At 44.2% G+C, this 20,809-nt stretch overlaps 1 protein-coding gene across 1 annotated transcript; it reads left to right on the top strand.

The window, feature by feature from the left end:
- Positions 1–1,709: 1,709 nt before the first annotated feature.
- Positions 1,710–18,980, top strand: TNFSF15 (TNF superfamily member 15). The gene is made up of 5 exons (XM_048512147.1): positions 1,710–1,772; positions 2,296–2,709; positions 16,617–16,668; positions 18,117–18,149; positions 18,541–18,980. Exons 1-5 carry the CDS (start codon positions 1,710–1,712, stop codon positions 18,978–18,980), a joined length of 1,002 nt encoding a protein of 333 aa, XP_048368104.1.
- The last annotated feature ends 1,829 nt before the right edge of the window (positions 18,981–20,809 follow it).

The raw sequence follows: 20,809 nt of genomic DNA, 5'->3' as shown, positions 1-20,809 counted from the left end.
GGCTAGATGACCATTGATCAGAGACCGCTAATTAAAACAATTGCCACTTCCAAAGTAACAGCTGGGTTTGGGTCCATGAATAAGAATGGAAGAAGCTCACATTTATTCATTCTTTAATGAAGTGGTGCTACAGTCCTTTATAATTTCTCCCTTAAATTTTTATGCCATTGATAATCCAACAGGATATGAGTCAAATAATCAGGATCCTGCATCTACTGATGCAGAATCTCTATGTTTATGGAAATTGCTGGTATTTGCCAGATAAGACTACTGAGAGTAGGGTGTTTGTTCTGGCTTGCATGAATGCTCTCCTGTGTCTGGGATATGCAGGCACAGGGAAACCTCAGTCTACTACAAAGTCAAAGATGTGGGGAAAAATGACGTAGAACTAATTTTGCACACCAAAGATCCTCTAGATCAGGGGTAGGGAACCTGCGGCTCTCCAGATGTTCAGGAACTACAATTCCCATCCTTCTGGCATAGCCCAGTGGCCATGTGACCAAACTGATAGAATTCAGTTCCCTGTTTATCTAGGCTCCCCAAATTCTACTACAAACATCAAGTTCTGCCCGATCTTACTTTCTTGGCAAAGGAGTTGTTTCTATTACAAATGAAACAACGCAATTTGCCCTGAGGCTGAAACTAGCTCAGTTTTATCATTCCTACTTTACTGTATTAAAAAGTCTGAACTCCTAAGATTCAACATTTAGGCACCTGGAAAAAAATATTTACTTCAAAAAGCTTTAAACAACCAGTGGCTTTGATCCAGCTTACAGGAATCATGACTACATTCCATTGTGCATTTGTTTGCAGCAACTAATGTGTTCTGTGAAATTGGACCCAAGTAATTTTACATGGGTGTGAACCAAAATACCATTGATAATGTATCCATTTGTCAAATCCAATACTTTTACACTTTTAAAGAAATAAACTTCCAGTATCCTCTTTTGCATTTTAAATTATCAATACAAGTTCATATTGGGGCTTTAAAGTTTAGGGGAAAGGGGGTAATTGGGATTGCATGGTATAATTACCAAATTATGAATATTGTATAATTACCAAATTATGAAATGAAAATCCACTCCCACCCCTTGGCCATCAAAATCCTATGAGCTATAAATAGGCAAAAATAGTATTTCTTTGCACCATCTATAATTAACTTGCAGAACTCAGTACAACAGGATGCTATACTACCCCTGCTTACTTTAAAGAGGGAGTAGCCAAATTTAGGTATATCAACATCAGTTAACCATGATTACTAAATAGACCCTCCATGTTCAAAGGCAGTATAGCACTGGATGCCAGTTGCTGGAGAGTAGCAACAGGGGAGGCTTTGGCTTCCGTACCCCTACCTCTGGGTTTCCCAGAAACCTCTGGTTAGCTACTGCATGAAACAGGGTGGTGGAGTAGGTGGAACATTGGTCCAATCCAACAGGATTTGCACCCAGATGTGCAGAGGTTTCATCTGGTGAATAACCACAGGACACGTCTTGGAATTAAAATGGGCCGCAGCCCTTTTATTGAGGTAGAAGCTGGGCAAGCAAGAGGAGCGCATACGAGCAGCCGGTCAGCACCCATGGCTGAACCCCGGCACCAATCCCAATCCATATTGGGGTGGACAGAGAAGATACTGGGCCACCTGGGCGCCTACCCACTGTGGCCTCCTTCCTGCTAGGGTGTCGAGCTCAAATTGCAGAGGCCTCCGCGGCATGCGGCATGAGTCCGACCCACCCCAGGCCTCTTGTGGAGGCCCCCAACTTCAGGGAGGTCCGGTGCGCAAGCTCGGCCTCCCCACAAGGATGCGCTCCTCTGCCCAAACCGCCATGGCTGCGACAATATAAGCAGCAAAAAACCCTGACAATAGGGAGAGAGTGTGGGTCAGTTTGCTCCAGATGTCGAAGAAGGCTGGAGCAACCGCGTGCTTCCTAATATATAGGGAGTGTGCTCCTTCCCTTGCGCACATCACACGATCAGGCCTGGTGTTGATCAGCTGTCCAGCTGGCTTAGGGCACGCATGCTCACTGCTCCGGAGCTCACCATGTGCCCTGCCCCCTGTCGCAATTACGGCCCAGTTGACTCTAGTGCTGTTATTTTTAAAAGAGGTTATATATAAAAAAGTATTTGGCCAAGGTCCTTTGCAAGCCCTTCTCCGTAGCATCAGAACCCAGCTACAGTTCCTGTCAGCCCTCTTGGCTGCTTCCTGCCAGCATCAACATTCCTTTCAGCTCTAGGCAAAGATTGCTCTCCCCATCTCACTGCCGACTTGCTCTCATGATCTTCATCCCTCCCCCTCAGGGACTTTCCTCACTTCCTCCTCAAGAACAAATCCCATCCTCTCCGGGCACAGGGAAAGCAGCCAGAGTTTTCCCCCATCATCAAGGCGTAGGTGGTGCATTTGTGTTGGAAAGGGTGTGTTACTACGTGCTGGCTTCCAGCATATATATATACATGAGCATCTCAACCCACCGCAAGGCTCAGAAGGCTCTGAGCAGTGTCCAGAGGCAAACTGCTACCATGGACAGGGCTGTCGACTTTCCCCTGCAAAGCAGCGCACTTTGGCCAGCCCGACACAGCTGCAAGAGGAAGAGTCAGGGGAAAAACTTCAGCTGCCTCCTAGCTTCCTGCCTGCTGGCTGTGTTCCTGCTGGCTTTGCCAGTTTTTTATCTGCTGGGCAAACATCTCAGAGAGTCCCAAACCTTCACGGGAGAGGTAAGCAAACAGAATGAGACTATGTGCGGCTTTATGGCAAAGGGTGAAGCAAATAGCCCAGGGGACAAATTAAAACATTATTGGATGAGGGGAGAGTTTCGAGGAAAGTGAAACAGGGAGGGGGAAGTATAAAAGCATCCTTTTCCATATGTTTCCCCCTCTCCCCTTTCTTTTCTTGCTGGTTATTCGGGCACTGATGCAGAACGAAATTCGAACCCTTAATGGGAATGTTGAAAAAGGGGCAAAATTAAAAGCTTTTTTTTAAAAAAATGCAACCTATTCAGAAATGTGCCCATGCAAATACTGAATACCCAGCAACGCTTCTTCTGTCCAAGAACCTTTTCTAAATATTGACACTGCATACTTTTTATAGAGGGTTTTCCCTTTCAGTTCCTCAAATTATCAGTGTTATACTTTTCAAACTCATTGACTTCGTTTGATTCAAAAAGGCACAACTCTACTTAAGATTCCATTGCACATAGGCAATAATGCTTTTATTGCCCCTTCAGTCTTTTGAACCAAAGGGTCCGAGGGGGTGAGGTTAACTTGAAGTAAAACGCATGTTTGTAAAGTGTTGTTCCTTGCTGATGTAAGTTGCCTTGAGTATTTGTTTTAATATTTTTAAAGGTGTAGTGAGCATTCAGTAAGCAAATCCTCAAAACTGGACTTTGTTCTGAGAGATAAGAAATGGCCCAGAACAACCTAGCAGACTGCATGGGTAAAATAAAATCTCAATATATACTACTCACAAGGGTTACATTACAACCTTCAGCAGCTGCAAGTCTTTATTGGCAGAGACAACAATAGTTAAGAACTGATTAAAACAAAACATAATTATACAATACAGGAAATAAATGTTAAGTGAAAGGAAATCTACTGGCATTTAACAATTTCCGGGAGAAAGTCTGCCACTATCATACAGAGAGAAGGATCAGGATTGTCCAGCAAGTAGTATAATCTAAAAAAATCGGGGAGATTGGATAAGTGTAAAGGAGTAAAATTCACATACTTGGATCTGATTTTCTTAAATCTGGGACAGTGTAATAATTGGTGGGCCAGAGATTCAACTGAGCCAGCATTACATGGGCACAATCTTTTAGACTTTTCTTGCTTGTTAAATCTGCCACCTAACAAGGCGGAAGGCATAACATTAAACCTGGCGAGCATTATGGCTCTCCTTTGAGCAGGGTTTATTAAGCAATACAGGTACTGTGCCAAGTGGCCCTGTTCAAATGGGATAGAAAAATACAGGGGGGAGCACGCTTTCTTGGCCGCAGTGATTAGGATAGAAAACTCGCTATCCAATAGTTAACCTTTTAATTTTGTAAAAGTTTCTGAATAGGACAAAGGGCAGAGTGAATCCACTGACAGTCCATTAGAAGCCATTTTTATTTCGATTATAGAAAACCAGGGGTTGGAATGGGTGTCAGAGAGCAGGCAGTGGACCAGGGAAGTACAGTCCGAGAGAAAATGAATTCACAGCCAGAATCTAAAAGCCCTCAGCCAAGCGGCTGATTCCAAAGAGTTTTGACCTAACTCTAGGCAAAGGGCTGCGTAGGGCACACAATTCGGGAATCCAGTTATCTTATAAAAAAATTGGATTGAAGGGAATTCAAAGAGTGGTTAACAGCTTGAATCCAAATTGGGACTCCGTAAAGCAATCTCAAGGCGACTTTGGCATTGAAAAATTTGGGGGCAGGAGGAATAAAGGAATGGCCACAGCTGTAGAACAAGTGTAGTAATGCTGACATACTGTTGGATGTGGCTAGGAGGGTGGCCTTGGGTTACATTACACAAATAAAATCAACCAGATATTTATTATGAGGTGTATACAAATAACCAATTAAAAACACTATAGGTCTAAAATACAACTTTCTAGTTTTACAAAAACCATAACAATCCGACATACGTGGTCAATATCAAGTGACCAACTAAGAGCCACTGTGGAAAAACAGCGGGCTCTAATCTGGAGAACTGGGTTTGATTCCCTGCTCCTCCACATGTGAAGCAGACTCTAATCTGGAAAACTAGATTAAAACTAGATTAGATTCTCCACTCCTCCATATGAAGCCTGCTGGGTGTTTTGGGGCCAGTCCCAGTTCTCTCAGAACTCTCTCAGCCCCACCTACCTCACAAGGTGCCTGTTGTGGGGAGGGGAAGGGAAGGAATTTGTAAGCCACTTTGAGACTCCTTAAAGGTAGAGAAAGGTTGAGTAAAAAAATAACTCTTCTTCTCTACTACCTGCATCCCAAACAGCAAAGTATCTATGTGGGGAGGGGGGGCAGGGGGAGCAGCAAAAACACAATGGAACTTGACACATGCTGCATGCATGCCTTATGTGAATTGCAGAAGCCACCCCAGCTTCCCCAATTCACTCTGAATAATAAGCAGGCACATTTCTTTGTGCCACAGAAATGGAGAGGTTTCACGCTGTTATCTTTCACAACACTGGAGGGATTTAACTTATACAGGGGTTTAACTTATGCAGAGAAGGCCAAGTGCTCTGCTAATGACTGATGGGTCTTTCTTTCAGAAATATGTGCTAGAGCAGACCCACAAAGTAAACAAACTTATTGGCAAGGAGGCTTTGTTCTTCATATAAGACCCTTGTAACCCACTTTTCTTTCAAATAATCCATGCCCTCGTTCCCAGCATCTCTGGTTAAAAGATCTCTAGTGGAAAATTCTGTGAAATTCCTTCCTCTTGCTGACACCCAACAGAGCCACCATCAGCCAGAACAGATAATCCTGAACCAGACCAAACATTAGAAAAAAGCGGGCCTTTCCCCACTTTTCCCTTGGCCGCCGTCACTGCACGCAACTCCCAGTGCGCGGCATCCCTGGCGCATGCCCGGGCGTCCCCATGACCCTGCGCTCAGCGCGAGGTCATCAAAAGGCACCCTTTGCAAGAGCGCCAGGGATGCCTCGTGCTGAGGGGGCACAACAGCAGCAGCGTCGGGGCGGCTGCGCTGTCGCCGCCCCTCTCGTGGGGAGTGCCGGGGAACCCCGTGCTACTCTCCTCAAGTAGCGCAGGGCTTAAGGTAAGTGGGGAAAGGCCCAGCAACAACCCAGCTTCTTATTTTCCCATCTGTTGGGATTAAAACCTCACAAAGGTGAGTTGTGTACAGCAGTTGAAGGGTCAAGAGGTAGAATGGAAGCAAGTCCCAGAAAGCTAGGAAATTGAAGAGGCAGAAGAGGCAGGAGCTAAGTGGCTAAAGGAAAGGTGCAGAATAAGATTAGGGACAAGACAGGAAAACCTGAAAGAACTTGCTATATAGAATTTGGAGGAAAATCTTAGAAAGCACAGGCCTCTGGTAAGGATCCTACATCTCAGGCCTCATCTGGACATGTTCAATAATGGTAATGAAGGGGCAAAATGCCAAGATTTTAGCAGAGTTACTTTCCCCCCCTTAAAATTTCCCTCCAGTACTAACTCTCTGAAACCAGAACACTGCACAGTGCACAAAAAGCTAAGACAGACTCTCTTCCCCCAATGTGTTGAGGGGGAACTTGGGGGCACTGTTACATTATTTGAGATGTTCAGAGGTGCTTTGCCCTTGCCTGTCTCTGTGTAGTGACCTGAAATTCCTTGATGGTCTCCTCCAACCCAAATGTTAACCAGGGACTACCCTGCTCAGCTTCCAAGAAGATCTGATGAGATCAGGCTAGCCTATGACTATCCAGTTCAGGCACTGTCATGTGGGGGAAGACTTAAAAATACAACTCTCCCCCAGTGTTACAGCCCATTCTACCATCTCATTCTACATCATCTCCACTACTAAGGGACAAGAAGATAGAAATGTGTGAGACTTGTTCCTATGGCCCTTTCCGCACATGGGCAAAACCAAGCCTCCACCGGCATAATTTATGCCGGTAAAGGCTTGGGGACCGTTCGCACACTAACATGCAAGTGGCCTCCACCCCCACTCCAAGCTGGAGAGGCGGCTCCGCACGGAGCCACCTCTCGCTCAGCCCCCTCCACTCACAGTCATGTCCACAGCGTCAGCCCCTGAGGGCTGCAGGTAGGACCTGCTCCACGCTGCTCCTCCTCCTCGGACCTCCAGGAGGTTCGGAGAGGGGCAGCTTGGGCAGAGTCCCTGCAGCCCTCCAGGGTGACCCTGGACATGACGGTGAGTGGAGGCGACGGAGGGAAGCAGCGTCTTCCCAGTGGTGCAGTTTGCACCGCGCTGACGGGAAGACGGTGCTTTGCAAAAAACCTCACTTGTTTTGCAAGGTTAAAAGCAGCAGCTTCATGCCATTTTCAGGTGGCCAGGACGGTGCGAACAGCAGCTCAGGGATGGCGTTTTTGTCGTCCCTGGGCCACTGAATATCGCCCGTGCGGAAAGGGCTGTTTCAGAGAAGTTGATCCTTCTACAAATGAGTATTCTTCTCCTGAATAAAAGCAGCTGAGCATAGAAACCCGTTTTGTAGTGTGTAAGTTCATTGGTCCACCTCACTCATCACTGTCACCTTTGAAAGTCTCTGTTCAGGAATCTGTTCTGTCTAGGAGGCTTGTTAACTTGTGGCACATGTCACAGTTGCGAATGAGCCTTGGGAAAGTACATTGCTTTGTGCATCCCACCAAGAATAATGCTGCATTGGCAGACACCCGCACCTTTACTGTGTATTACGCAAGAAGCAGTAGCACAGATTGATTCATCTAGTGTGATTAGAATGTCCATAAACATTCCAAGTCTCAGGGGAATATAGCACTGGAAAACAAAATTCTAGCTCTTGCTGGAAGGCTGTCAGTGTGGCTGGGAATAAAGTTGGATGTGAATTTGGCTTCTGTTTTGCTCCCTCTTGCTGGGGATTTTCCTTTGCTAACAGAAAGTTAACGAGATAGAATCAGCAGAGGAATTCTATCCATATCGAAGGCAAATTACCGCTGTGTCCCTCCAAGCAGCAGTGAGTTGAGCCGAGAATTCTGCATCTCAATTTGAAACAGGCAGCAAACTTGTCAAGCATTGTTTTTGTCTTATGACAAATGTTTCCAGCACCCTGACATTTATTGTAATCTGTCTTTCACATGGGCTATTGCATAACAACTGTTAAGCAATTTGTGCACGCAGAGGTCAGAGTGAATGAAGTTATATATTAACTCTGCTGACTCAATTTCATTCAAGAGACTGTCGGTCCCAGACTGCCAAACCATAAGTGTAATCATTGGAGGCAAGCCATCTGGGTCTCTGCCAAGTAGGAAGGGAAGCAATCGTGTCAACAAGGCTCACCGATTACTACAGCCTATAAAACATCCCGTTGTGTTCCCAATAGTCTCCATCTACACAACTGGCAGCTGTAATCGGCAAAATAAGATATTCACCCTAATCCTAAATCCTAACCCACATGAATCATGGCTCTCCAACACTGAATCCTTGGCCAAAGGACCGGAGGGACCACTTCCTTAAATTTATTTATGTTTTTTACCATGACATGAGGAATCAAAGTGGTCTACACCACAATTGTCCCCTCCTTCATTATATCATGACAACCACCTTGAGAGGTAGGCTAAAGTGAAAGATGGTAACTGATCCAAGACCATCCAGCATATTTCCATAAGAAAGTGGGGATTTGAATCTGGATCTCCCAGATCCTACTCTGACATTTCCATGACACACTGTCTGATCCAATGGATCTCAGAGAGCTTATAGAAGTCAGAGCTGAAAATAAAGGGCCAGACACATATATGGTCTGAATATGTCTTGGGGAGAAGCCATGTCTCAGAGGTAAAGTAGATTGCTTGAATGCTGGACCCCATTATTTATCAGGTGCTATTATGTACCTCCTTGCCCAAGTGGTGTAAAGCCATAGAAAGCATCCTTGGATTTCCCCCTTTAGCATAGCTTCAGTTGGTACAGGATCAAGTTAGGCAAATTATAAGTCAAAGGGTTAAAGATATTAAGTGCCAAACTGATCTTTCAAGGGGCCCTTTATTTTTGACCCCTCCTCATAGCAGATATATTCCTGCACCAGGTGCCTAGCTTCACCTGCTAGAAATAAATAGCCACAGAAGGGTTTATTGACTTGATAGATGTACAGTCCTACCTTCTGCCATTTTAAAAGGGATATTTAATAAGATTCCAAGGGTAGAAAGATTTTGTCTTTGCAAGTCTGGAGAGTTGAAAACTATTGACCATGTCAATAGCCTTCGACAATATATTGACCATGTGTTTTTCAGATGTTCTTTTTATAAGACAGCTCACTCAAACATTATTGAGCCTTTGATTGAAAGATTGTATATTAGCAGTGAAGAGGAACCGATCAGAAATTTCTTATGGGAGATAACTCCCCAGTTATGGTTCAGGCTGCATAATATTGTGCAATAATACTTAAGGCCTGACAACTCATGGTATCTTCAGTGAATTAATCCTGCAAATCTATAAATTCCCTGTTTTATTTGTTTTAACTTTACTGTAACTCATTTTACATAGTAAGGTTTTGTTCAGTTTCTCATTGGCAAAAATCCTTAAATGAATGAATGAATAAATTATTATTATTACATCCATGCCTGTAAAAGTTTCACTTGCCCATTTCCCCAAATTAAGAAGAAGAAGAAGAGTTTGGATTTATATCCCCCCTTTCTCTCCTGCAGGAGACTCAAAGGAGCTTACAATCTCCTTGCTCCTCCCCTCACAACAAACACCCTGTGAGGTGGGTTTGGGACTAAGAGAGCCTCAGGAAGAGCTGCTGGAGCTAGCCCAAGGTCACCCAGCTGGTATGTGTGGGAGTAGATAAAGCTTAATCCTGAATTCCCAGATAAGCCCCCCCCACAGCTCAGGCGGCAGAGCTGGGAATCAAACCCCGGTTCCTCCAGAATTGTGATACATGAGCTCTTAAGAACATAAGAACATAAGAACATAAGAACTAGCCTGCTGCTGGATCAGACCAGAGTCCATCCAGTCCAGCATCTCTGCTACAGAGGTGGCTCACCAGGTGCCTTTTGGGAGCCTCACATGCAGGGAGGTGAAAGTAATGGCCTTCTGCTGCTGCTGCTGCTCCTGAGCACCTGGTCTCGCTGACAGCATTTGCAATCTGGAGATCAAGGAGGATCAAGATTGGTAGCCATAGATCGACCCTCTCCTCCATAAATCTGTCCAAGCCCCTTTAAAGCTATCCAGGTTAGTGGCCATCACCACCTCCTGTGGCAGTGTTATTATTCCAAACACCAATCACACGCTATGAAGAAGTGTTTCCTTTATTAGTCCTAATTCTTCCCTCCCCAACATTTTCAATGTATGCCCCTGGTTCTAGTATTGTGAGAAAGAGAGAAAAAAATTCTCTCTGTCAACATTTTCTACCCCATGCAAAATTTTATAGACTTCAATCATATCCCCCCTCAGACGTCTCCTCTCCAAACTAAAGAGTCCCAAACGCTGCAGCTCTCCCTCATAAGGAAGGTGCTCCAACTCTTCAATCATCCTCAAGGTCTCTTCTGCACTTTTTTTCTATCTCTTCTATATCCTTTTTTGAGATGTGGGCTTACCAGTGAACTGAACATAGTACTTCCAAGCGCGTCAAAGACTACTGTTTTATATAAGGGCATGACAACTCTTGCAGCTCTTATTATCAACTCCTTTCCTAATTATCCCCCCAGCATAGAGTTTGCCTTTTTTCATTGTGCTGCCAGTTATGCATTGAGGCTGACATTCCATGGAACTATCAACTAGCACTTCAAATCCCTTTCCTGGTCTCAGGACTGATAGCACCGACCCCTGTAGCTGCATATGTGAAGTTTGGATTTTTTTGCCCCTATGTGCATCACTTTTACATTTAGCCACATTGAACTCGCAATTTGCCATTTCTTAGCCCACTCACCTAATTTTATCAAGGTCCACTTTGGAGCTCTTTCTAACTCTTTGTGGTTCTACCACCCTACATAATTTGGTATCATCTGCAAACTTCTTAGCCACCACACTACTCCACCCCTACTTCCAGGTCATTTATGAATAAGTTAAAGAGCACTGGTCCCAAACGGATCCTTGGGGACACCTACCACTCCCACATCTCTCCATTGTGAGAACTTCCCATTTATGCCCACCCTTTGTTTCCTGTTCCTCAACCAGTTTTTAATCCATAGGAGGACTTCCCCTCTTATTCCTTCATTGCTCAGTTTTCTCAACAGTCTCTGGTGAGGAACTTTGTCAAAAGCCTTTTGGAAATCCAAGTAGACAATGTCCACTGGTTCCCCCTTATCCACATGTCTGTTTACACCCTCAAAGAACTCTAGTAAGTTACACCCTCAAAGAACTCTAGTAAGCTCTTAACCTCCTACTCCACCGCTGCTCCTATTAAGCTTCTATGAAAGGCAAGGAACATTTTTCTCCAGGCGTTGTGGCAACTCCAGCTAGAAGAGGCAGAACAGAATCAATGGCATAACTGAAGAATACCTGAGTGATAAGTCACTTGGCTTGGCAAGTTTCCCAGAACTGCCTGAAGTCATGGCAAGGAGGCATGGGGCCCGTAATGAAATCTACAAACTCCATGGTTTGACTCATACACCTGCCCTCAAAAAGACCTCTTTATTGAAATGACACACTGTTTTCGATTGTGCCTTTCACAAACTGCTGACACATATTCAAGCTGCGGTTCAGTCTCATTCAAAATCACAGTTCAAGTGTCTTTCAAGCAGTAGAATATAAGTAACTTGCAAGGTCAGCAGCTTGACCAATTCACTCTGAGCCGTCAGTCAAACTCCAAGATCTTCTGTCATTAATTCCACAACAAAGAAGAAGAAGAGTTTGGATTTATATCCCCCCTTTCTCTCCTGCGGGAGACTCAAAGGGGCTTACAATCTCCTTGCCCTTCCCCCCTCACAACAAACACCCTGGGAGGTAGGTGGGGCTGAGAGAGCTCAAGAAGCATGACCCAGCCGGGTCACCCAGCTGGAGTGTGTGGGAGTGCACAGGCTAATCTGAACTCCCCAGATAAGCCTCCACAGCTCAGGCGGCAGAGTGGGGAATCAAACCCGGTTCCTCCAGATTAGATACACGAGCTCTTAACCTCCTACGCCACTGCTGCTCACTAGATACTAGAGATGGCAGTCAAGAATGCTCAACAGTATCTGTTCCAAATTCATTAGATTTTTTATACTGCTCAGATTCCCCCCACGGTAATTCTGATTTCTCTCTGTTCTCCCATGTGTCAACAGCCAGCACTGTTCAATATGATAGTAACATGTGCCAAGAGGGCCATAACTCCACTGGCTTAGGTCTGCCACTGATGATACACCAGGCAAACTTAGATCCTTGTATCTTTCCCTTCCCCAGAAGAGGCTAAATCTTGAGACCCCTAGATACTATGCCTTTCTAAAATCAGTTGTCTGGGTGTGGGGCAAAAGTCCAGGGCTGGCTACCCTATAGTTCCAGCTCTCTATAAAAAGTACATTCATGAAGTGTTGGAGAACATCCTTCAATTGGTTGAGTCTCTCTTGTACCTATAAACATTTAAGGATATACACTGGCCACATTGGTTATGAGAACGGGAATCAGATCCTCCAGTATTTCAGACATGAAAAATGAAACAATCCCACACATGACTGGGTGAAGCTACGGGTGAAATCTGACAGGCAATTTCCAGGTCAGCACAATCAATATTTAACTGTGTCACAAACGGAAGGCAGGAACGAAAACTATATTGCAGGCAAGCAGATTCCAGATGGCAAAAAGAATACGTTTCATGAATGGGTATATCACTCTTTTTGACAGGTGTTTTATTTTACAGGGGAAGAATAGGAATAAGTCCAGCTCTAATCTGTGTAACTGCAACCACTGATTTCTTAATAGTCATTAATGATGAAGTAATTTCCTCCAATTATATGTATATATATTTCTATTTCTAGATACCAATTTTGACATAATATATAGCGTGACCAGGTTCTGTGTAGCAGCACAAAGTACATCTCAGAATGGTCTGTACAATAAAGCAGGCCTAATAATTTGATAGTTATAGCCTTCAATTTAGCTATTTTATTGTTCCCCTGTTCCAATTCCCCTTTTTATAGTTTTGCAAATTTTATTCCCTTTTTGTATTTGTGCTTTTATCCTATTCCCTTTATGTTCCCATATTTTTTTTGTGTTCCCAAATTCCTTTTACTAGTAGGTTTTGCTCTTTTTCTTTTTAGATATAGGCCCTTTCCGCACCGCAACGGTGCGGGGGTGCGGCGGCATATACAATGCCAACACACCCACCCAGGACCATTCACATGAATGGTCCCGGGAGTGTGGCAGGTGGCGGCGCTTACCTCGTCTGAACGCTTACCTCGTCTCCTGGCTTCCAGCTCGTTGCAGAGGCCAGTGCTTAAACTTTCTAAGTAACACAGAGAATGGCGTGGCCAGTGGACATGCCCCCACAGGCTGGAGCGATGGCTCTGGAGTTGCACATGCCCCCTGGCCTCTGCAACAAGCCAGAACCAGGAGACGAGGTAAGCGTTATGGGACAGCGCGGGGAAAATGGCGCCTTCCATCTGCTGCCATTCGCACGGCAGCGGTTGGAAGACGCTGCTTCTGAAAAACCTCGCTGAGAGAGCGAGGTTCAGAAGCAGCGTCTTCACACCGCGCGGGGGTTGCGGCGGCCATGTGAACCCCTCCCCAGGGACTCTGTTTTTAGTGTCTCTGGGGCACTCTTTACCGCCCATGCGGAAAGGGACAAATATTTACTGTTTCATTATATCTTATCCTTTCAGTTTTATTTTATTTACCTAATGCTGCTCTAGTCTGACCGTAACTAAAACTGATGAATTGCCCCCAATCATTTGTAGAATTAAAGATTCCATATGGCCCAATTACAGAGAATCAGAATTTACAGATTAAATGCCTCTCCATGTAGAAATTAAGCGGGATGGGCCGAAAGAGATAGAATGTTTTCCACTTGACTGGGCTCTCACAACTTGGCCGTTCTGTTGCAATCACCCAGCAGCTGCTAGGAGCCTGATTCAGTTACAGAAAATGGCACAGGAGGAACGCTGAAGTCCCTACCCTTATATCACAGTCCCAACAGGTAGCAGCTCATAGGAAAATGTAATATTGTGTTCTGCCGAGTGGCAGGATTCAAATAATTTAACAACCGGTTCTGGTGGTGCGATTCCAATAATTTAACAACTGGTTGTTTACAAGCACCATTTTAACAACTGGTTCTGCCAAAGTGGTGCAAACCTGCTGAATCCCACCACTGGTTCTGCCCCTCCATCAGTGCTCTCCTCTTACAATAATTATCTTCTTGTTTTCCCTCCCTGAGCCAAAGAATGTGTTCTCAGCATTAAAGCCAAGCCGTGGAAAGAAAAGTAGCTCTTGGTCATGCACAAAATGCCTTTCCTTCACCTCCTTAATTCAAAAAACAGACAGATATTTGAAGCCATTTAATAGAGAGGCGGGAAAAAGCACTCCCGTTTTCAAAAATGATCCTCTCGATACTTTAGTAATAAACTGAGGGATACGCAAAAAGATTGATTGAAACCCTTCCTTTATCCAAACTACTTCATTCCAAGGCTCTTCATATCCACAGGAGAGCATATAGGTGGAGAATGCCTTGCCTTTACTCAGCAATCAGTTTCCTTTTGTAGCCCTTTCCATTGTGGATATACATGTATGGGAAATGTGCAAGCAGTTGTTGGTTTCAAAATGGATGCAGCAATGCTTGTTAACCCCTTACTGGCCAAACTATTTTCACCTGTTCTGTTTTGCACCCTTTGATTCTTCCCAAATAATGTCCACAGTAGCAAGCAAAAATGATGTTGCCCTTTTGACCTGCCTCCTCTATGCGCAGTGGATAATTTGCCTCAGGAGCAGATGTGGGAAATTGGGGGAGGAGCAGAAAAATGAATGCCTAGTTTCTATTGCTCAAAATACCTGTTTTAAATTATTAATGGCAAACCAGCTTGTTAATTATTAATGGCAAACCAGTGAAGCCAGGGCCGGAGTGAGGGGAAACTGGGCCCAGGGCATGCCTGTGTCCTGCACCCCTGCCCCACCCTGCCCCAGAACACCCCGGAAAGCCCTTGCACCAGTGTGCGCCTGACGCATCACACCCCACCTTTCCCCCTCGGCACTGCGCCACTGACTGATGCAGATTACTTCCCTAGAAAAGGCCAAAAAGCTGGAAATGCTCAATATCCAAGCAATCCTGAACTTCAACAACCTCTTAGTGCAGAACCAAAAAGTATTTGGGAGGATCTATTCAGTTCAGTTCAATGTATTATTACATCAAGTAAACAATAAACACATGAAAAGATCCTGAAGAACAAAGATGCAGTTTAAAATATGTCAATCCAAAACTTACTCAAAATTACACATTTTCAGGTATTTACAATTTAAAAGACACACAATAATTGTTCAGCTTGTTCCTTCCATTTCAGTCTGAGCCTCGCCACATGTTATGTTACAAACCTTATAAACTGCTGTACAAAATTTAGCAACTTGACTGGTGACATAAGGAATTTCATCAGCTAGAAACCTGTCCATGTTTGCTGATTCTGAATGCCCTGGGATTTGATCTAGTAATAGGCAAAGAATCTTGGTGCAAGCCACCCTATAGAATACACAATGGAAATTGGGAGGATCTAAATAAATTTGAGCTAGAATAAATCATTCTCCGAATGTGTGCAGAGATCTCACTACTTAACCACTCACATCTACAAACCTGGTGTAAAACAATGTCTGTGTTGGAGGGAGTGATGTTGGAGGGAGTTATTCCTCAGGAATAACCCATTTCAGTAATTAACATGTTAATCTCCACCTCCGCACAGTCCTTTACATGCTGTAAGGTAGCAGCAGGCAACCCAGCATGCAGGCTAGCAGTGGCACACCAGATCATTTTTGTCTGGTTGTTTGGTCTCTGTCCAAGCAACCAAGTCACTGGCAGCACTGCGGTGGGTAGTGTGATGAAGAAGGAGTGGTTTATTTTCTCTCTGTCTGTTTGCAAGCTCACGTTTGAGTTTCATATCCTGGCTCTAGTACTATGTTGATTTCTGGCCCTCCCATCTTCCCACCCCACGCCCTCAAAAAAACCTGAGCACTTTTCATGGTATGGGAAGAAGGCTTATGATATAGCAATGCTGCTGAAACATGGCCCCTTCCGCACATGCAGAATGATGCACTTTCAATCCACTTTCAGTGCACTTTGCAGTCGGATTTTATTGTGCGGAATTGCAAAATCCACTTGCAAACCATTGTGAAAGTGGATTGAAAGTGCATTATTCTGCATATGCGGAAGGGGTCTTAGGGCATCTCAGTTGGATCAGAGATAAAATGGAAATCCCCTGAAAGTCCCATAGATGGTGCCTTGAATTCCATGATGGCTATAACCATGCAGTCACTAAGAAGCTTATTTTAAATCGGGATGCTTGCTTATTATGCCTCTGTTCTTCTTACACACCACATGATTATCCCCACAAACATGCCTCCCAGATGCCATTAAGTCCACTCACTCATCCTTCTAAGCAGTGGTGGGTTTCAAACATTTTAGCAACAGGTTCCGATGGTGGTGGGATTCAAATAATGACTGTTAAAAAGTATTTAAAAATATTTTAATATCACTTTTTTAGTTTTAAGTACTTAATAAAAATATTTTAAGTATTAAAAAAGTGATATTTTAAATTTAAAAACAGGTTCTACAGAACCTTCAGAACCCCCTGAATCCCACCTCTGCTTCTAAGAAAGTTGGTTCTGTGCAAAAGAGGAACAGCTGGATTTGTATTGTAGAACACGGCCATACAGCCCAGAAACCACACAGCACCCCAACAGCTGGATTGTTTTTGCCTATGCAGATTTTGCCGATACAGATTTTGATATCACACTGCCAAAGAAACCTTTGCAGGGCCGGGGGGAAGGGTTAGGGGCTCTGGTGATTTCTCTAGCTTTGTTTGGTCCTAGATTAATTACTTGGGTTTTTCCTCTCTTTTTTTCTTTTTCCCAGGGAAGTGCTGAAAGGACACCCATATTCCAGAAACAAATTGGTACACCTCCTGGTAAGTCTAGTAAGATTTCCTGCCTTGTGTACGTTGCTTCCTTTGGCAGCGCCCGGAAGAAATTCTTGCACTACGATTTAGGACTAAGTTAGGGTCCAGCTAGACAGAGCAGCAACAGCTAACGGTCATCCTAAGGATTTTTCTTTAACACAGCAGCAGTCAATATAGTGCCCCTGCTCTCTCCAGTCTGCTAGTACACATCCAAAGTTCTTTTTTTTTCTAATCAAAAGAGAAAGGGAAGGGGATGACAGAGGCAGGAAGGATTAAAAATTCAGGGGGAAACATTTTGTCAATCTGAATGCAACCAGGTGAGAATCCCCTTCCTATGCAAGAACTATATTGATAGCTAATATAACTGGGGGGGTGGGGTTGGGACAAAAGATTCAGCCGGTTCGCACCACTTCGGCAAAAATTGGTTGTTAAAATGATGGTTGTAAACAACCAGTTGTTAAATTATTTGAATCCCACCACCAAAACCAGTTGTTAAATTATTTGAATCCCACCACTGGGGGAAATTATTCCTGTGAGCTGTTTGCAAGCTTACTTTGGGGGCCAAAAAAAAAAAGACTTTTGTAGTACCATGGTGATTTCTGCATCAATTCTGGCAGAAAATTGGGATTAAGCATAGTATTTCAATAATAAATACTATGAAGAAAAAAATATAGGAAGAGAAAAAAAAGGGCAAAGGAAGAAAATGACAGAAAAGGGTTTTTTTTCTCCCCATTTCTGTTTCTCTCTTTTTCCCCCTCTCTTTGAAACAATCTGTTTCCTTACTCCTCACCTTCCTAAAAGTACAAAAAAGAAGCCCACCCCTGCTGTTCAGATCCCCCCCCCCAAAGCAACAATAGCTCCCTCTGCACATTAGAATAAATTCTGCCACAAGTTTAAATTCCACATCAGTCCCAGTGACATAGGAGCTGCACAGAGTCTGATTATAACAAAACTAATGGGTCTTCCAATTCTCCGTGCCCTGACATTTGATTTCCAGAGCCAAGCAACGATACTGGAACTGTGAACTGCTTGGAGGCATTTGCCTTGTCCACCCCCCTTCCAGACCACTGCAAGTCAGGAAAATGGAGTGTGGGGCAGTGAAGGGCCACAAATCTGAACTGGGCACCATGTGCATTGGAGCTGAAAAGTACCTGCAACTCAAGTGTGATCCTGAACCTGTCTTCTCTGTAATATGTGAATCAGTGACATCTGTATGTCGTGCCTATCTCATAAAATGGGATTCTGTATTTTGCCACAAACTCAGAACAGGACAAGCTGGCTTCCTTCCTGAAAGCTCAGGGATCCATCTGCAATAGAGTCCTCCCCTGCTCACCCCCCAAAAAACACAAAGTTAACATTGTCTGGAAAGCAAACCTTTAGGTATACTGCATGGACTAAAATCCAATGAGAACTAAAGCACAGAAAATAATAGTTTTCCCTTTTTTCTTTATCTGTAGCTCCAGAATTGAAGCCCAGGGCCCACTTGACAGGTAATTTTTAGCAACTGTTCAGATTACATTGGGGAGGGGAGGGGTAAAGTTTGGGATCCAAGACCAGAAACAAAAACAAAACAAACAGAGAAGAGAAAAGCGTGTTTCTGGGCATGATGAGAAAGTCTTCTGTTTGCTTCTTAGAGGAACTTAAACTAAAGTGCAGGATGTGCTGTAGACCCAACTAGATGATTTAATGGCTCCAAAGGCCATTAGAACAGAGAAGAGAAAAAAATTGCTACAGGTTATGGAGCAGGAGGGGAAAAAATTACCTCAGGTTATAGAGCAGGAAAATTACCGAGAGACATGTCTGTGGAACAGGATTTCTTGAACGTTTTTCATATGGCTGTGAATAACATTTATTTTGCTTTGCCTTTTCCTTTTCCTTCAGGGCTGGACCTAGAAAAAATTAAATGTGTGCCAGGAGAGTTCCCAACCGTCCATTGGAAATATGACCAGATACTGCAGTCTAAGAACACCATGAAATATGAAAATGGATCTTTGGTGATCCCACAGCATGGGGACTACTTTGTCTATGCTCAAGTCACTTTCCGAAATCATTCCACAGAGAGGAAGAACTGTGGCCCGGAAATTAAAATGGTTACCCATGTAACACAGGTTATCTTAAAACACCAAAGTGGTTACCCTGTTCCAATTGAGCTACTGAGGAGGAGCAGTTCCATTATTAAGACACAGAACTGGAATCATGCCATTTATTTGGGGGCAATTGCCAGCCTACAGAAAAATGACAAACTGCTTGTTAATGTCAGCAGCGATGGACTACTGTATAATAGAGCCCAGGTGAACTTTTTTGGTGCTTTCTTAATCTAGTTCCTTGTCAGGGATGATAAGGGCAAACCCTCCCTGATCTCAAGCCCCATTTGGGGTCACCATTGCGCTTTGCACTATAAAAATCCTAGCAGCTTGGGGTTACTGCATAACTACTATTATGTATGTATTATGTATCCTTCCTCTCTACTTGAGCAAAAAGCCTTCTCTAGCCTCATGAACCTTCTGGTTTCAGAGGCTCTTCCTCTGCCAGAAGAATCATTTAAATTGGATAAAGGTTCATCAGTCTGGAGGAAGGCTTCAGACTTCGCTAAGTGCAGTGACAGAATACCAGTCAGAGGAGTTTGGGGGAGAGGTGTGATATTGTCTTTGGTCTCCTTGCCCTAGGAAAGTTCCCTGCTGTGCAGAGGTGCTGAATGGAGGTTGGGTCCTTGCTCTCTGTAGGTTGGAAGCCGGCTACTGGAATCCCAACTTGTCTAAAGCCATCAGGGTTTTTGCTGCCTTTGGAAAGTTTCATTGCAAATATGCATGAGTAGAAAAACAAAAACTCCTCTTATCTTGGGACATACTCACTGGGTGTGCCAAAATGTCACTCAGCAGAGGATAAGATTCCTCATTGGCTTTGAGAGGTGGCTTGCATCTTGCTATGGTACACCTCCTGATGCTGAGCTTGCGGATCCTGTCTTGTAGATTTTTGGTTTTTTGCCTTCATTCCTGGCCTCAACATCAGCAAAGTCATAATTCTGCTTTCCCCACTTCCTGTTCCATAACTGCTGACCTGTACTTGCAGCTCAGATGCTCTTGGGGCAGGAAAGTTGACTAATGTATCATGTCATCTCTTAAATTACAGTTTACTGTGCAGGTTGGGTTGCCTGCTTTGATGGGCAATCTTTTACCAGTCATCTGGGGCACCCAATGCAGCACCCCAAGACAGCAGGAGCAAAATAAGGGGGGAGCAAAATGACATCTATTAATGCCACTGCATTCCTTCCGGTAGCATAAGTGGAAGTGATGTCACTGCACTGCAGGACACTCTGGAATTCACCATGGTTTTTGCACAGTAACACAGCCAAAACTGACATCACAGTGTCAAAGGACATCCTTTGAGTCACCTTCCTCAGTATCCCAGGGGGTGCCAGGTGTTAATCCTGCACTTTAACTATCTCCAACATCGCATGGAATCTATTTTAGTTCTTTCAACCTGCTTAACTTAACAAGAATGTGGGAAGCATCATAGAGCATGCATGACTAGCAGCACATTTTTAAAAGCAAAAACATGGGTAACAGAGAGGTCAGGATAGTTATATCCTGTAGCTCCTGGGCAGGCCTGGTGGTAGCAAGAACGAGACATGGGCATGGGCTTCTGCAAGGTACATCTTATTGACACTTCCATGCAGTAGATAGAGTTGAAGACCAGCAACTATGAATCATGGGGCATCACATGGAAGCAAAGTGTCAATAAGACGATGCTATGCTTTCACCAGAACATTTTATACCCTTTACTTGTCATGGCATCCACCAAGGAACTGTGGAGATTGTAGTCAGAATCATCTGTTAGAAATTCCTACCCTCTCTCCAAAGAACTGCATTGCCCAACATTGTCGTGGAAGGCACCAATATGTCTGAAAAGTTTCTCTCAGGCTCATTCCGTACATGCAGAATAATGCACTTTCAAACTGCTTTCAGTGCTCTTTCAAGCTGTGCAGAATGGCAAAATCCACTTGCAAACAGTTGTGAAAGTGGTTTGAAAACGCATTATTTTGCGTGTGCAGAAGGGGCCTCAGTTTCTGTAGGCCAGCATGCTCAGGCCCCTTCCGCACATGCAGAATAATGCACTTTCAATCCACTTTCAATGCATTTGGCAGCTGGAT

This window comes from Sphaerodactylus townsendi, linkage group LG12, assembly GCF_021028975.2.
Source record: "Sphaerodactylus townsendi isolate TG3544 linkage group LG12, MPM_Stown_v2.3, whole genome shotgun sequence".
Taxonomy (NCBI): domain Eukaryota; kingdom Metazoa; phylum Chordata; class Lepidosauria; order Squamata; family Sphaerodactylidae; genus Sphaerodactylus; species Sphaerodactylus townsendi.
Note: the sequence above shows the minus strand (reverse complement) of the source record. Positions and strands in the feature narration are given on the sequence as shown.